We start from the raw sequence: 17,508 nt of genomic DNA on the forward strand, positions 1-17,508 counted from the left end.
AGTTCTCAGGGACCAAGGCGAGGCTTATCAGCCTGTAGTTCTCCTTCTCACCCTCTGAAGACAGACATGACATTTCCAGTCACTTGGGACCTCTCGGTTGTCACGACCTCTCTGATGTGAGATGGAGCTGCCTCACCCATCCTCTTCCACAGAGACTTGCATGCCTCCAATTTGCCAGTGGTGCCCAATGCAATCCTCTGCCATGGGCACTACCTCTCACCCCAAATCAGCACCTAGCAATAGCAGATCTTGCAGATAAAGACCAAGGCAAAGAAACACTGCAAACCTCAGTCTTTTCCTGTGTCCCTCCATCACAGAGTTGCCTACCTCATCCAGCAGCAGACCCACGTTTTCTTTTGTCTTCATTTGCTGACAACGTACCTATGGAAGTCCTTCTTGTTGCTCTGTAATCCCTTGGAGTTTCAGCTCCAGCTGAACTTTCCTAATGTGCCCTCTGCCTGCCTGTATCCCTCCTGGGTATCCCATACCTCTTTTCACCTTCTGCACACAGTCCTTTTTTCATGTTTGAGCTCCATCAGGACTTCCCCAATAAACAGTTAAGCAAAGCTGGTGACCTGTCGTGCCTGCTTGGTTTCCTGCACATCAGCATGCACTGTCTTTGCAATTTGAAGAGGTTGTCCTGGAAGATCAGCTAAGCTCACCCGGGCTTATTCACCCTTCAGAGCATTCTCCCATGGGATCCTGCTTTTTGGTTCCCTGGAAAGGTTTGAGTCTGTTATCCTGAATTCTGACGTCTTGATTCTGCTACTCACATCCCTTGGGATCTTAAGCTCTAATATCTCAGAGTCATTGCAGCCAAAACCACATCCCTCCCTCAACCAGCTCTTTGCTAGTAGCAGATCCAGGAAAGCACCTCTCCTAGGCACTGGATGAGCCACCTATTTCAAAATATCATCATAATGTACTCCAGAAATCTCCAATTAGTTGTGTTCCACCATGTTGCCCTTCTAGCATTGCAGGTATCAGGGTTTCAGACTAGATTCAAAGAGTTTTGTATATTATTCATTAAGTGCATATATTCTAATGCTTACATCATTTTCATACCTTTTCTTAGCACTATCTCCAGTTTTAAGCATTTCTGTCGTTGCCTTTGATACCAAAAACAGCCACAGAACTTTGCAGACACACCACTACTATATGCAGATGGAATATGATTTGCCTATTCCTGTCCAATTTTCCACTATTTATACAGTCAAGGGTAATTTGGCTGCTGAATCATACAGAAAGCTCATGATAATGCGACTTAACTCCTAAATATTTTCTAGATATTTCGCTGCTTCTCAGAATAGAATCCTGCACCATTCCTAGAAAAACAGCTTTACATTTTCCCATAATAAAGTACACAGCTTGCTCATATACAACTTACTATGGAATACAGATTTATCCCTTATTTGCCCATCTCCAATATTGATAGCTCCTGCCAACCCTCAGAAATTACTATTTTAACATAAGTATTAAACAGAAGGCCCAGAGGCAAAAACAACAGAATCCTATTAGAAACCATTCAGGTCAATGACAATAATTTTCTGCTATGCCTGTTTTGAAAACCAATGTAATGGGTAACACGTTGTTCTAGTCTCTTTTTTAATGTCAAAATACCTCACTGTACCAAGTCAATTCTCTTGCAGAAGTTTATGCATATTACACTTCATTTCTCAAAAAAACCCTGTAAGCTCACTAACAGGAGTTATACAGTGACTTATCATGATAATGGACATGACGGATTTGCCTTCACTTAATCTTTAAAAACAACAGACATGTAGCCACATATCCTACAGGAATGCCATGCTAGCCAAGGCAGATGAAGAGGGAACAGTCTGTATCCAACAAGGCAGACAGCCTGAAAAGCAGGTATCTAGAGCTCTGAGAGAGTGGCTTCAGGATACTCAGACACAAGAGGTTAAGACGACCTTGATGATGACCAAGACAAGCAAAACTATTACTAACTGAAGACTAAGAAGAGCAAAATAGAGAAAGCCCTGAGAAATTAGATGAACCCAAGTTGGAAACTCCCACGATGGTCTTGTATATACAAGTTCACCCGATTTCCAGGTTCATTGTGGCGTTAATATTTATGATGTGCAGTTCTTCTGGAACCTGAAAGTGGAGACGGATTTTATTTTCTCAAGCAGCAACAAACATCTTACAGTATTTCTCCTCCTTCCCTGGAACAGTCTTATTTGTTATTTGTAATACAGCAGTCCTGAGGAACCCCACATAATCAAAAGAATAATCAGAAATCAAGACAAGTGTATAGCACAATATGACAGCGGGGCAATTTTAATAATGGACTGACCGCAGAGGTGAATTACGCAAATAGAATAGATGTTAAGCCATACAAATGAAGTAAATGAGATACAGAGAAACATTAAGATTTCCACAGACATAGCTATTGTAAAGGCAGTTCTTTTCAGCATGATTACAGAACTGTCTGAAATAGGAAGAAGTAAAGGAGAGATTATTAATATTAATCATTGGAGAATATTTGACTGAATTTTCAGAGAAAGCTGGTACATTAAGCAGACCTTCAAATCAGAATCTGCCTCTTAAATAAGCTCGTTTTTTTAAGATAAAAAAGGCACCTACCTCTCCACCAGACACAGCAGTTTGACATAAAGTCTCAAATCCTTTCGCACTTAGAGAAAAAACAGACAGCACAGTTCTGGCATAAAACAACTAATTTAATAAAGCCTCTACTCGCTCTCGATTAAACTTTGGTCTACAAAGTCTCATCAACTAGGAGACCTGAACATCAAAGACTCAATTATTTACAATCCATACTACAGCAGCTTCCAGACTCCATGGTTGGGATCAGAGTGGCAGGATGCCAGACGACACAGAAAGACTTGCCTCATCCCAGCAAGCTCAGTAAAGATAAACTATAAGAATAAAGCAGGTGAGTTCACACAGTGCATATACAGCACATTAATCACACGCCTTTAAACCATCTATCTGTTTTACATGTTTCAGAGTAGGAGAGTACATAAAGAGGAGGTAAACCGAGAGGCAAAAGAGCAGAAAAAGGTACAAGCAGCCGCAGAAGCTCAAAGGCAGCATCAAAGAGAACCAATCACCACGAGCAAGAAGTGTTTAGGTGTACCTGTCTATATGGAAAGAAAGGAAGGGTCTAGAACAACTCATCCAACCCAACAGTCCCCAAAAACTTGCCTGCAGGACATTCCAGCATTACTTTAAAAGCCAAAGAAAACCTTCTTAAAAGGTGAAGATGGAATAAATTATGAAGATGCTCGTATTACTTGATCACCATTGTTGCTAATGGATTATCCCACAGCAGCAATTTCCACAAAATGTGGTGCTCCGTACTCATACGCATCGCAACGAGTGGTAACAGCTTAGTTGGCTAGGGGAAGGCACTGCTGCTCATCTACCCTTAGCCTATCCCCAAGAAAAAAAACCACAAACACCCCCCGAAAACTTGCAAACCTGCCTTAGAAGAGGTGCTTAGAGTCTTTTGGAAAGAGGCAAGTATTGGAGGGCTGGGTGGGAAAATCAAGAATTTTAATCAGCGACCAACAGAGTCCTCAGCAGAAGGTTCCTGGCCTTACCTTTGTGAATGACAAAGATTGTGAATATCTAGCATCTCAAACAAGTCTAACATCTTGGAAAAAAACCCAACATTCTTGTGCCCTTGACTACGAGGGTGTAACACAATTAGAGGTTTTCAAGACAGACAATGATGTCTATACACGTGGAATTAAGACAAAGTGACACCATTGGTTTCTGAAGAGGAAACGGCCAATATAATACACAAGTATCTTATTTACCACATCCTCACCTACTACTTAAGTGACCTCCTTTTTCTTGATCTCTAATAGCTCTGCTTTATCACAATGCCAATCTCTGAAACACAGCTAGCAATAATTAGTTCAGTACCTACAATTTCCTGCTAGTAAACAGAACAGGTGGCATCTTACTCATCCGACATGTTTCAAAAGTTGCATGTTTGATGACTGCCCAGAGCAGGTACTTCTGAAAGCTCAAATACCAGTTATTTGCCTTTATACTGCTCCCTTTTTATTACAACCTTTCAGTGTTTTCTTTATCACCACTACCAGGAATATGACAGACTGCTTTGGTTTCTTAGCAGCATCAGTTTCCCAAGGTTCACCTTTCAAATACTGAAAAACTTGCAGTTACTTAAAATACAGTCATTTTTTGACTAAAACATAATTTTCCAATTTTGATAAAGGAACAGTATTTATACCTGCTAAAAGGTAAATGAGAACAAATCTTTTTTTTTTTTTTTTTTTTTTTTCATGAAATGCCATTAACACATAAGTCATACATAATTATGCTCCCTCCTGCTGTGTCACTTGGTGTTAGAAATCCAGGGTAGGATCTGTATTCAAAATAGTATCCATTCTGAAGCAAAAAAACCCTAACACTTACCAGTCTTCTGTCCTTAATTTGTTTACCAAGTTGTAACCACAATGAATGGATCTGACATCTGAAAATCCTCCGAAGAAAAAGCACAGCACGAGCAGAAGCGGCACAGTTATGTTAACACACTTCAGGCCTAATCAAAGTAGGGCTATTTGCATGGACTAATTAAATGCCTGGCTGTAACGACAAGGAGGTAATGATGTTGGCTATAGAGGGAAGGGGGTGGGAGGTTTGTTTGGTTTATTTTTATATCATTCACAGCTTTCATAGAGCAACGCCATGGAGAGGAGCTCTGGGCAAGGAGGCTGTAGCTTTGCTGGAGGGACCCTGCCGTTCACGACAGCCAGGACGGAGCCGTGCACAAGAGTTGCTCTGCTCTTACCATGCTGGGCTAATAAATGCACAATTATTTCAAAAGCCATAATCACTGCCTGTTCTCAGGGGACATCTGAGCAGGGCCTGAAAAGCTTGTCTTAGCTCAGGAGGCAAAAGAAGGACACCGAACAGAAAACCCTGACAGGACCTTCTAACACTGCAAGCTTATTTTCTAAGCTCCCATCCATCAAGTTCAAGGCAAGAGCAATACAGATAATGGGTTTTTTCAGCAACAAATTATTAGCAAGCTGTAACTGAAAACACCAGGATGAATAAGCATATGCTAGAGTGAAATATTTCAAACAAGAAAAACGCATATGTATGGCTCTAACTGGAGCTGAATTGCAACCTCTTTTTTACCTACCTCTGTCAAAACCAAAGGTTGAGGGGGGGGTAAAAGCTAAAACAAGGCTAATATAGGCAAGAGAGTGCTTATCTCCTCCTCCCTTATCTTAGCTCTTGGCCTCTCCCAAACCTGTCCCAGTGAGCACAGCCAAATTACACTCTTGGAGAGGAAAGTCTTCACGTTTCTCCCAGAACAGAAGCATCAACACGAGCTACCAGCTTCCTTGCAGCGAGGCTTAGGGAGACCCGAGTCTCTGAACTGTTTTCAGATGGCAGCTGGAGTGCCACTAACAAGCTGACCTGGTCTGGAGATGGAATAAGGAACCCGCAAGCTCCAGGAACACACAAACATTATCTTGGGTAAGTCCAAAGGTCTGTTTAGCCCAATATCCCATCCACCCACAGCTGTTGCACATGCTTAGACTAGATAGAACAGTAGCAGCAGGGCAAGCTGCAGTGGTATTTTCCTTGAATACTCTCACAGTTGCCAATTATTTCCTCTTCATGGATTCCCTGAGACAGAGGTGATGTCTTCAGTAGTAGTAGGTGTCTTGAGGACTTAGCAGCTCTCACTGAGTATTTTTCCTGTGAAGGTGTTTGGTCACCCCTCAGTCTACCTATGTACTGCACAAAGAATTACCTCCTTTGTATTTAATTCCCATTTCATCTGATAGCCCTAGTTCTTGTGGCATAGTAGATAATCATCGTTTATCCTTTTTTTGTCTTCTCCATGCCACTCAGGATTTTATAGATGTCTATTATATCACTCTCAGATGTTTTTTCCACAGTATTTTTTTTCCTTCTCCCCTCCCTTATTTTTAAAAAGAACTGAACATGGGTTCAAGCTGTGAAGGCACTGCTGAATTACACAGCAGAATAACAGTATTTCCCAGTTTGGTCTCTATTCCCTTCATTATAATTCCTCACACTGAGTCGGTCTTTTAACTAATATTGAGCATCAAGCCTGTGTTTCTCACAGTTATCAACTATAACTTTAAAATCTTGTTCCTGAGTGGCATTAGCTAACTAGAAGATCATTGTTCTGTAGTAAAATAAGGAAAAATCGTTCTTATGCACATCGATCTATATCTACATTAATTTTTACCTGCCCCTTCACCACCAACCCAGCATGGTCAAGACCACCTATTCCAGCACAGACTCCTCTGGGACACCACTAATGACTTTCTTCTGTTGTGTAAATTGATCATTTAGTCTCCTAATATCTTTCAATTATTTATGCATGCAAAGCCTTCACTCTTATTCCCACAATTTTTAAAGAGGTTTTGGTGAAGGACCTAATTTTTGGAAATCCAGGTAGAGTTACACGTTTGTCCAATGCTTCAAAGAAAACTACAACCTAGACACTTCACTGAAACATTAGCCCATTTCAAGTAGCCAGAGGAAAGGAGTTCCCCTGTCATAAGATGAAAACGTGTACTATAGAAACAAGAACCTCTCTATATTCATTCTACACAGAGGGAGGTGGTTTCAAACTGTTATCCTAATAAAGACAATTGAGGTCCAACCCTTCAGCAAAACACTTTTCCCCAGGATGTCTGAAAGAAGAAAATACATAAAGTGCTTGTAAAATGTCCACTTCCTAAGCTCATACCCAATCTATTAGACGAGGAGGGTACACACTTTCCTTCACCACGAGCCAGACACTTTAAATTTCAGACTAATATATGAATGCCAGTAAAAAACCCAACTATCCATCTTCTACGTGGAAGACACAGCTAGTCCAACACACCATGCTGATCATTCCAGCTTGGGTTTTCAGCAGCTGAGACAAGCAAATCAATGAGCCACACAAGGATGAAACGATACATTGGTTGCCTATGCATTCAACCAGTTCTAAAACTCCTGTCCTTGCTTCCAGGATATTGTACAGACTTTTTATCTCCTTTAATTACCACTGATAGTATTTGAAAATGACAACCAAAGAAAAGAAGCCATGAACATCATCCTGAAAGACTTGATAAAACTGCAAAAAGGAAGAAGTGGTTCAGATGACCAGAAGCTTGAAGGCACTATGAAGCTCTGGGCTTGCTACAAAAGAGGGTAAGATTTCCTGTGCCAAACAGCAGCTCCTCTTCTACTTAAGAAAAGAAAATAGTTTACAAGTAATTACATGGCCTCCCAGGCTGCCAAAACCACAGAGGTCACTTCTGAAGTGGGAAAAAGGCCCATGCATGAAGGTTATCAACCCCAAACAGTATTATTTTCAAAACCATTTGTCAGTCTATAGTGCAGGAGAAAAGCTTGGGAAGAAATATGCTCACCACAATGACAGAAAATTGGAGACACTTTAAGCTATGAAGTTTTAGAAAGAATCAAATGCATTTCTCAGTAACAACTTGGGAATTTCTGTCCAGTAATCAGGATAAACACTAAATACAGAGTCCTACTCTTTGCTTTAAGCATCAGTTCTGGGCAGCATGGTGGCCTTAACCCAGTATTTCAATATAAATGGTATTTCAAGGGGAGAAAAGCAGAAGGCTGTAGGCTGCGTTTGGTTAGTATTTCATTTTGGTCAATTTTGCCTTTCTGGTATCTTTTCACCAAGCAATATAAAATTTAAAAAGAAGTAGCTCTTAGTCCCATCTCAGCCATCCCTTATGTGGATTCCAGTACAATTTTATCTGACCTTTAATTAAATTCCACCTCTACCAGGCAATCGATATCAGCTATTCCCACAGGACAGGTTTTACTCTACATCCTTTTCTCTTTTTATCCAAGTGTACAGAAGCAGATAACACATCCCATGAACAACAAACCATGTCACCACAGTGACACCAAAGTGCAAGCAGCTCGTCAGCCTGCTACGTACACTGAAGCAAAGACAGTTACAAAACTTGCAGGAGGAGATGCCCAAGATTTGTCCTTGATTTCTCACATCTTTGCTGTGCAATTTAGTTCAGGGAAACTTGAAAGAACAACAATTTAAATGTCTGTTGCCAAATCAATATGATCAACGATTAGGTCATAATTATATAGACAGTCTACCACAGAATAGTCAATATGTAGTTATAGATGCAGGCTAAAAAGGGATTTGGGGGAAAAAAAAAAATCCTTACATATCTAAAGCTATGAAAGAAATGACACGACGGTCTCTTTTATTAAATCTAAACTGAAGTTCAAGGTTTTCTTGCTACAGTTGATGAGACAGACTGCACTAGGTGAGACTTACATGTATTAAAAAAATCTAGTTCCAATTTCAGTTCTGATATTGACTCACTGTGGCCTAGGGAAAGTTGCATATTCTTAGTAACAACCACTTCCTAGCTGTTATTGAGGAAAATAACTACTTCTGCCGCTGCAGTACTGCATATAGTTCCAACAACTCAATGCCCTAAAAGCTATTGTTGCATAAAGACAGTGTCCAGTAAAGTCCTTGCTTTGTAGTTTCTGCATCTACCTAAACAGAATTCATCTCGCCCCCATCTGACACGCTGATATAAAAATTTAGCTTGAGGAAGGAAAAACAGCTTAATTGCTGCTTTGAGGAAACAAAGAAATTGTGTCAATAAAATTATAAACAGAGCTAATAAAAAGCAGTCATCAGCCAAAACTGCCAGTGAAAAGCTATGGTTTAGCTCATCTTGTTCTTTTGCCAAAGCAACTCTCTCACCTATAAAGCTGCAATATCATCTCTCTCAAAGAAAGTGCTACAAAAACACATGCACTCATTTTCTCCGTGCTTGTAAAACCACATGTTCCGGAAGAGGCTTGCTGCAGTAGACTACAAGAACTGATGGTGCCATTTCCCCAGCTCCATTTGCCATCCACTATAGCTCCAACTAAGGTGCCAACAGCAACTCAACTTTTAATGGTGATAGAGCTCATTGCTTTGGAAAAGTATTTCAGCTTTTAGCTGCTACAGTAGCTTAAAGCTGCATACTCCCTAGGCACAGACATCCCTCACAACTCCAGTGAAGATACGTTGGTCCCAAGGAGCAAGTTCCTGCTAAGGAGTGAAGTCAAACATTTCCTATCACAGCTACAACCCCCTGCGAATGGCACAACCTGGCTTACGACAAGACAAATACACCAGAGAGGAGACAGAAAAAGAATATGACCAAAGAAGAGTGACCACTTGGGTCTTCCTAGAGGTGGGGAAAAGCAGAGACCTGGAAAGGAGAATGGGACCAAGAACCAATGCTGGAAGAAATAGGACTATCTTGCAAAAAGCTACGCCGCATCAAAAACCGGCATGAGCTCAAGGAGTCAGAAGTCAGAGATGAAGAAGGAAACACCTCCTGCCCAAGCCTGCAGGAGACAAGACTCTTGGTGCGAGATCCAGTTCATGGACACAAACACCTACACTGAGCTGGGGTTCTCATCTCCTGTGCCCCGTCAACAGAGCCCAGAGAGCGATGCAGACCCATGGGTGCCTGCTTCAGCATGAGCTGGATCCCTCTCTGGGCTCTGCTGATGACATCTCCACTGGCTGTAAGGCACTCAGTTCACATGGAAGCAGCTGAACTAAGATGTCTCAACCCGTAAGCTGGACCCGCATCTCACCTCAGAGCTGTTAAAGGCGAATCTTATTTATATCAAAGGAACAAAGGCCCTTCCCACTAATTTTAGAATTTTTAGAGTAGCGCACAATCTATCTTTGGAGGCGAACCAGGCAAAGGTCTTGCAGAAAGAGGAAAAAAAGTAGGTAATCATATAATCCAAAGCCCAGACAGAGGGTGACCAAATTAAGGCGGCACAAACACCCCCAGCTCTGCCAGTTCAAAGCTTCTGAGTACTTGACTTTGCCAACTGATGGGCCACGAGGAGGCACAGAGTCCCAGAGCGCATTAGCTGCAACACACTGCAGAAAGACGTATTTCAAAAGCAAACAGCCTCTGCTCTGCTTAGTACAGCGTTCGCAAAACAGTCACAGGAAAACCACTTCTTGACATCCTTCCATAAAAGTATGAAAATTAAACCTGCCTTTTTTTTTTTTGCATGCCTACTGCACCCACCATGTTAGTAGAAAATGACTTTTCTTTCAAATCAATTTAGCGCTGTTGAAAGGCAGTAGATCTCAGTTTACAATATCAATGAGGCAAGCACAGCACAGCCAAGGGAACTATAAGCTGCATCTCACTATTTTACCAGCCCATTTTAATTTGGGCTGGAAAGCAATCTCTGCTGAAAGAAGGAAAAAAGATGGTGCAGGTCCCACATTAGCTCTCCAGGGCATGGGAATATCAGTCTAGGATTGCTTGCATCCTTACAGAGCTCAAAGCAATCGCTAATACTTGATCTTCTGCCCACTTGGAAAGTCAGAATACAACAGAAACTAAGGCTATGCTTCTGTATAATACACAGGATGGTGTAATACTTTGCGTGCCAGGGAGGAAATTAACCCAGAAAGCTTACTTAGTACATGCCACACCATTTCTACGTGACATTACCTTTGGATCATCAGCACAGTTTGATCTAGAACCATATAATAACCAGGCCAGTTCATATTCATACAGGTGACCAAGCCATGAATAAAATTCCATCTGCAGTTACCAATCCCAGCTGACCACTCAGATCCCATCCTAGCATTAACATTTTAGTGCAGGTCACCGGAGAACTTGTTATGCTTGCCAAATTACACACGCACAGCAGTGAAGCAGCAAAAATGAGAAAAGTATTCCCTTTGGCAGGTGTTCAGCAGTAATTTGCTGAAAATGTACAAAAAAGGCACTGAAATTCATTATTTAGCTTTGACAATGTCATGACCGCTAGGGCCATCATCCTTTCCACCAGCATAGGATAAAATACAGATCAATAGCATTTACAAATATTGCTAAATTCGGTGTAGCTCAAATTTCTGTTATGAATAAACACTACCACCTCGTACACATTTGACAAAGATGTGTTTGGTTCCAGCATCCACCTTAGAAAACCTGAAGTCACATAATATCATATGTGCTGTTGCACATGCACAGAAATACGTGGGTATGGCTTCCCCGTATCTACCTTCCCCAGTCATCTACATTCAGTCACAAACCTGAATATTTTACATGCAGGAGAAAATGCTGCGGAAATACTGAACGGGACAGATAACTGGATAGGCAATCGCTTTCCGTAGCTGCAGGATGAAAAAAGATGAAAAGCTACCCATAACAAGATTAGGATCTGATGAAATGACTTTCACTTCTGCATCTTCCAAATAACACACACTTCAGCACCTAAAAGTTGGGTCTTGCAGTAGAAAATAAGCAACGCAAAAGTAACAGGATGCCAACAAAGGCCAGCCAGCTTTGGGGTAAATTTCCTCAAATTCTGCAAGCTGGAAAGATGTTCTCCATACTGAAGGCATTTAGGGGTAAACACTCGGCAACAAACAGGTTTTAATGGCAAACATGGCTTTTGCACCATGGAAGAGTCACATCCAAAGCTGGAAACAAAGAAAATCTGCCTGCTTCTCCAGAAGGTTAGGAACTAGTCTCCAAATCTCTGGGAACAAAAGGAAATTTAGGCAGAATCTCTGTTGTAAATGATCTGGCACTAAAACAATAGCCAGTTATTTCCTGCCGGGCACCAAAAAAAGTCACTGCCTAGTCAGATGTCCTGAGGGATTTGACAGACAAGCTCTGATGGATACTGCCACAGCAATTTGCAGTGTTGCTGCCTCCTGCTATTCACTTCCTTCTCTGCCAGAAGCTGCTGCCTGCACCGGCAGGGATGCAGAACCGGGTAAGTACCCACACACCTCCGCTGCCCAAATTACTGCTAGAATAGGAGCTTAAGCCGGCAATTACAGCAGTTTGAGCTGGAGCTGCTAGAGCTTCAAGAGCCTACCTGTCACAGTACCTACTCATTACAGCAAGTCAAGAGGTGAGATCTGACACTCAAATTCTGGCAATTTGTAGCTGGGCAATTTAACAGGCTGGGCTCCCCACAGCCAAAGAAGTAGCATATCTTCTTAAATCACTATCCGTTCTAGATTACATTAATTTGCCACAGGATGAACTCTGGCAGCTGAAGGGTGGACGACTATGTTTAGCTGCCTGTTTTGGAAGTGGTAACCTCAAGCAGAGGGTCAAGGTAGATAAAAGGAGAACAGTAACCTCTTAAATTGCCCCAGCATGAATCCCTGGAGCTAGTGAGTCAAAGCCCTCGGTTATTTTTGCTAGAGTCACAATTAGTACTCAGAAAGCACAATTAAGATACATTAGTGTTAACAAGCAACCATATGTCAATGGAGCCATCTGAATTGTAGGAGAGCATCTTCTTTGCCTACACCAACTGCGAGGTAAAGCATGTTTGCTTAAACCTCTTTCCCTGAGATTCACAGTACACTAGAATTTCTCACAAGCGGGGCCAGTGAAACACATACAAAAGCCAGCTGCGACAGCACAGGCATAAGATGCCCACTTGTTACCCCATGTAACTTCATTGTGGGTCTGTGCCCTAGAAGTCAAGCAACCAGGCTAAATCTTGGTAAAAGTACAGCACTGGCAGCAGCAAGACTAGACTTACCTGCAGAAATCTAGATCTTCTAAAAAAACTCCTAAAGTCTTATTTGGGAAATTTAAAACAGACTTCAACTTTGAAAATAAAGTGTGACCTTTTGAATGGAGGTTTATTCCTCACTATTGAAAAGCAAAATTGGGAGTTGCTTAGTTGCCAACCTTCACAATCACTATACTTCTTGTGGAGAAACTGCAGCTTCTATTAGAAGAACTACTGACACATGAGACCTCATGTATTTAAGAAAAGAATATAACAACCTTTCTAGAAAACACATCATCTGATAACCACATAAACCCCATTTTTCATGGCTTGCTCTGGTCTGGCGTGTTCAAGAAGAGTGATTTCCAGCTGGGTTTTAAAAGGCATCAGGAGCTCCACATATCAAACCAACTGCTCCTGAAACTGCCAGTGCTTGGGGCTTTTTTTTTCTTCCTCAGATGGGTTTAAGAGGTCTTAAACTGGACACACAATAATCCAGCCCTAAGCAGTTGTTATTTAAAACCCATGTTTAGAGCGAAGGCTCTAAAGTAGCTGGATCTATCTGCTTACCACTTGCCAAAAGATCAGTAAGGCTTTTGGGATACCTAAAGGAAATTTCCTCGTGCATAATATAAACATTTGTGGCAGCGGGAAGAATTGCTGCCTGCTCACCAGCTCAGCAGAAGACACAGCTAATGGTGGAAACACAAAAGGACACTTGGCAAAAGCAATCAATGACAAGCCTAAGTAAAAGGCAGTCTCACGGTGTTGTCTGGTATTAGGAGCTACAATTTCTCCACGAGGAATCAAACGCAGACGACAATACTCACTTCTGCAAGTTCTGGGCTTCAGCGCATGATGCAAGTGGAAAGTGAGTCTTTTAAGAGACTACTGACGGATGAGTGGATGTAAAGGTGAACTAGTCTTGGATAACGGACCTATTATGGAAATAGTTATTATGTCTGCTGTACACCTGAATACTGTCACATGAACATCAGGTACACAAGATACCTGAATACCAGAACATGAGGTTCCAGCAATTTTATCCCCTTCTTACTTCGCCATTAACAATGTGATTTATGATCAGATTGAACATCAGACAACACATGATACTGTTAAAATAAAAATTTAAAAATAATTTCTTTGCATTTTTAAATACACTAAGAGAAGCCAGGCTTGATGCTGCCATCCAAGGAGCTGCACAAGCACGTAGCCTAAGGGGACCGACCTTTCTGACACCTGCCTTTCCCAACACAGGCAAGTTCTCCTTTGGCCTCTTTCACTAATTAAAAGTCAGATCCTGGCTCAGAGAAGAGGTGCTCAGCCCTTGGAGTTAAGTGGTGAGTCATGGTGGCAGTTAAATATGCCCAGCACCTCTAATGACTCACAGGTCAGGTGAGAGGAGCAAAATGATGGGGAGCAGCAATTCTCATTTGCATGTGTATTTTACACCTTCTTGGTTCATTGTCCTCAGGAAAAGAGCAAAAGCAGCCACAATCAACACTTCAGCTTGATAGGAACAACTCCCAGAGAAAGATGTATTTCTCTAGTGTACAAAATGAAAAATCTGTCTTATAGTGATTTTTTAGCAGTAATTACAAATCTCCTCCTAAAGAAGGGAAACTTATCACCAAGTCCACAACCTTGCTTGACAGGCATCCAGAACTGCACTGAAATCTCCTAAGTGGTATTCTCAGCAGATAAAAATTAAAACTTCTCAGTCGTGTTGCACACTCTCTACAAAACAAAGATCCCCTCCGGCCCTGCAATTCTTTACTCATTCCTTGGCCAACTTATTTCTCAAGCATACCAAAGCACCTCAAGCAAAGACTTCTGTCTGAATAGTCTAAAAAGTGTTTACTACCTCAATAGGGAGGTGCTACAGAAATATTAAACACCAGCAACACTTTCTCAGGGAATTAATTTCCTTCCTCCACTCACAACAGAGTTGCTATGAAAGCCTAGCAGTTTGTCTGTTTATCTTTTTAAAAAAAAAAAAAAAAAAAAATCACACTTTTGGTTGGTGAGTTCATGTATGTAAATACAGTCACTTCTACACTTGTGTCCTGTTCATGTATCCATAAAAACCAAAATCTTAACTCACTTTAGGTTCACTCAAACAAAAAGGATCTCCTACCACTTTATAAATAGAGGTATAAAGGGAGTTCTTCACACCCGAGTCAGCTGCCCAGTTAACCTGGACACAATTTAAAGCAGCAACCTATCTTAGACGCTCTGAGCCATCCCGTGAAGATCCTGCTCTCTCCACTGACTATAAAGCCACAGTTTCAGACTTATGTATTTGGCAGCAGCTGGCTAGAGCAGTGCCCCACTTCCCCAAGACAGATCATTCCCAGTCCTACATCATTTCTCTCATACAGGCACTGCTGGATTTGCAGCTCTGTGATTTACCACCAGGCTGGATTTACCCTAAGACTCTGTATCTGCAAGAAAGCCAGCAGCCAACTCAGAATATCAGCTGGAGTCCAAGGGCCAACACAGTTTGAGGACTGATTTCTTTAGTCAGACTTGCAGTGCTGGTTCCTGGTGAGGAACAGTATATACTCCCACGGCAGGCTATGGTCGTACTGTACTGGTTGAAACTGGACAGAATCACATCCTTTTTATCAGATTAACTGGGACCAGAAGCTGCAGTGGGCTGATCAAGACAAAGTATTATAGGAAGAAAATTAAAAATTATGTCAAGAGGAGGATGCCAGATTGATGAGCCCTTCAGTGCTGCACAATTCAGACCGTATAGGTCAGCATATCACTATCACTGGAAAGACAGCATTGCTCACAGAAGCAGAGCTTAAGTTTAGGACAAAGTAAAGAAATGACTGGACAAAAGGGGAAAAAACTGCGTTCACTGTTAGGTGAACTGTAGCCTACACAGATAGATGCTCCACTGGCTTAATCAAAGGTCATGCTCAGAAGGACTTTTAAAAAAGTATCCTGGCTGAAGGTCTTTTTTCCCATTAGGGAAGAAAAATTGCAAGGCTACCATAATCCCATTCAAAGTAAGGGGTGAGAGACACCAGATCCCAGTTTACTGCTGAATGCAGTGCCCACAATATAAAACAAGTAAAATACTGTCAGTATTCCCCATGTAGCAGGGCCTCTGTTGATGGAAGTAGTGAGGGAGAAGGGCTGAATCCCCACGTACAAAGAGAAATAAATTCAACCTTGAATGTTTACTTCAAGTGTCATTGACCATCTCAAAACAGTACTGCAGTGACACAGTAAAAGAGCTAAATGCAAGAACCACAACAAATAAAAGGACTGATTCATCTTGAACCAAATTTTCTTGCCTGTAGAATATTTAGGAAGTGCAACTTGAATAACTCCCACATACCTTCATTTACTAAGCATTTAACATGAATTTTACGTTAAAAATATAAACCTTTATTTATCTGCTGGAAAAAACCACACGTTGTTAGTGCAGGTTTTCTCACATTGCTCAATCAGCGTGCTTGCAAGGCAGTACACTGACTTCAGAGTCACTTGGTTTTTGCATGCACTTAAAATTACTTGGTCACACAGTCTGTGTCATAAATAGTTTCCTCAATAATCTGCAGAGCAAAGGACAGGCTACTCAAAAAACAATTTCAGGTCCAATAAAATTAGCTAGACACCTGCAGCAGAAAAAATATAGAATAACCACCTGACGTATGTATAAGGACAGCACTAATTTCAATAGACAACCTGCAAACTCCACCCTTCTTCCATAATGAGCTGTGTCCTTCAGTGCTCACAACCAGGGCGCTAGAGCAAAAGAAAAGCAATTCTTTTCCCAACTTGTTCATTATTTTATCTTGATAAAATCCAATTGGAAAGAGCAGCATAGCACTTTTTGTCTGGTCTTTGAATGCCGAGGAAAAAAACCCAAGGAAAACCAGCAGAAGTGTTTGCTGCCCTCAAGAGGAAAACCAAATGAAATTACACCTTTGTAACACGAAGGTAGACATAGAACTACGCAAAGACTAGTAGTCCTAGTCAGTTTTAAAACCGCTTTCTTTAGTAGATGATAATGGTATCAAGGAAAATCCACTGCACTGAACGATGACAAGGTAGCAAACTAAAACCGTCAGTAGGGATGCTCACCTAGTTTTAACAGCTCCAAAACGTCAAATCTCTCATTTTTCTTCTCAGTTTTATACTGCAAAATGCACTGAAAAGTTATGTATTTAATGACCCAAAGCACACATAAATAAATCAGCCTCTGATTTTCCATTCATCAACTGTAAAATGAGAAGAGCATCTCCCTGTCACACCAAAATACTGCAAGGGTAACTGCATTTGAGATTGCAAGGGGCTCGGAGCTCCTGAGCACTGACGCTCTTGGGGGTGAGTCATCCCTTACGGGAGCTGACGTCTGGCCTCCCTCCAAGGCAGGATCAGTTCCCCTTCCCAGCTAAAGGAAATAAATCCCATGGCAATGTGATTCATCACAACTCCAAATCAAGGTGATGAGACATAAAAGGTAGAAGTCCAGATGGAATGCCAAGAAATTAGAAGCTTAGCATTTCCTACATGAGAGAACAGATAAACCACAGCCCTATCTTCTGCTGGTGCTATGCAGTACACAGAGCAATGCTGCAAGGTGAGCTATAAATATTCTGTGCCTAAATACATATCTGGATAAACACTGTCTTTCAAAAAAACCTTTTGTCTTCCGTATTTTTTCTTACAACAGTTAAAGAACATTTTTAAACAATTACATTAAGGAAAACCAAGATGCTTACTTGACAGCCTCTGCTACATTATTGGAAGTGTGACCTGACAAGGCATCGTGAAGGTTTCTGATGAAGTAATCTCTGTAGTCTTCAGGCAGGGCCATAAATGTTCCACCCATCACAATAAACTCTACTTTATCCACGCTGTGGCCCAACTGCTTCAGCTGTAAAATTAAAAGTA

The 17,508-nt window shown here is 41.4% G+C and overlaps 1 protein-coding gene across 1 annotated transcript in view; it reads right to left on the reverse strand.

Moving 5' to 3' along the window:
* The window catches only part of ELP3 (elongator acetyltransferase complex subunit 3), a 91,647-nt gene that overhangs the window by 62,622 nt on the left and 11,517 nt on the right, over nucleotides 1-17,508 (reverse strand). Inside the window, exon 7 of the mRNA XM_030037421.2 lies at nucleotides 17,337-17,491. Within this exon, the coding sequence (XP_029893281.1) occupies nucleotides 17,337-17,491 (155 nt within the window). The remainder of the gene's footprint in view (nucleotides 1-17,336; nucleotides 17,492-17,508) is intronic.

This window comes from Aquila chrysaetos, chromosome 15 (genome assembly GCF_900496995.4).
Source record: "Aquila chrysaetos chrysaetos chromosome 15, bAquChr1.4, whole genome shotgun sequence".
Classification (NCBI taxonomy): domain Eukaryota; kingdom Metazoa; phylum Chordata; class Aves; order Accipitriformes; family Accipitridae; genus Aquila; species Aquila chrysaetos.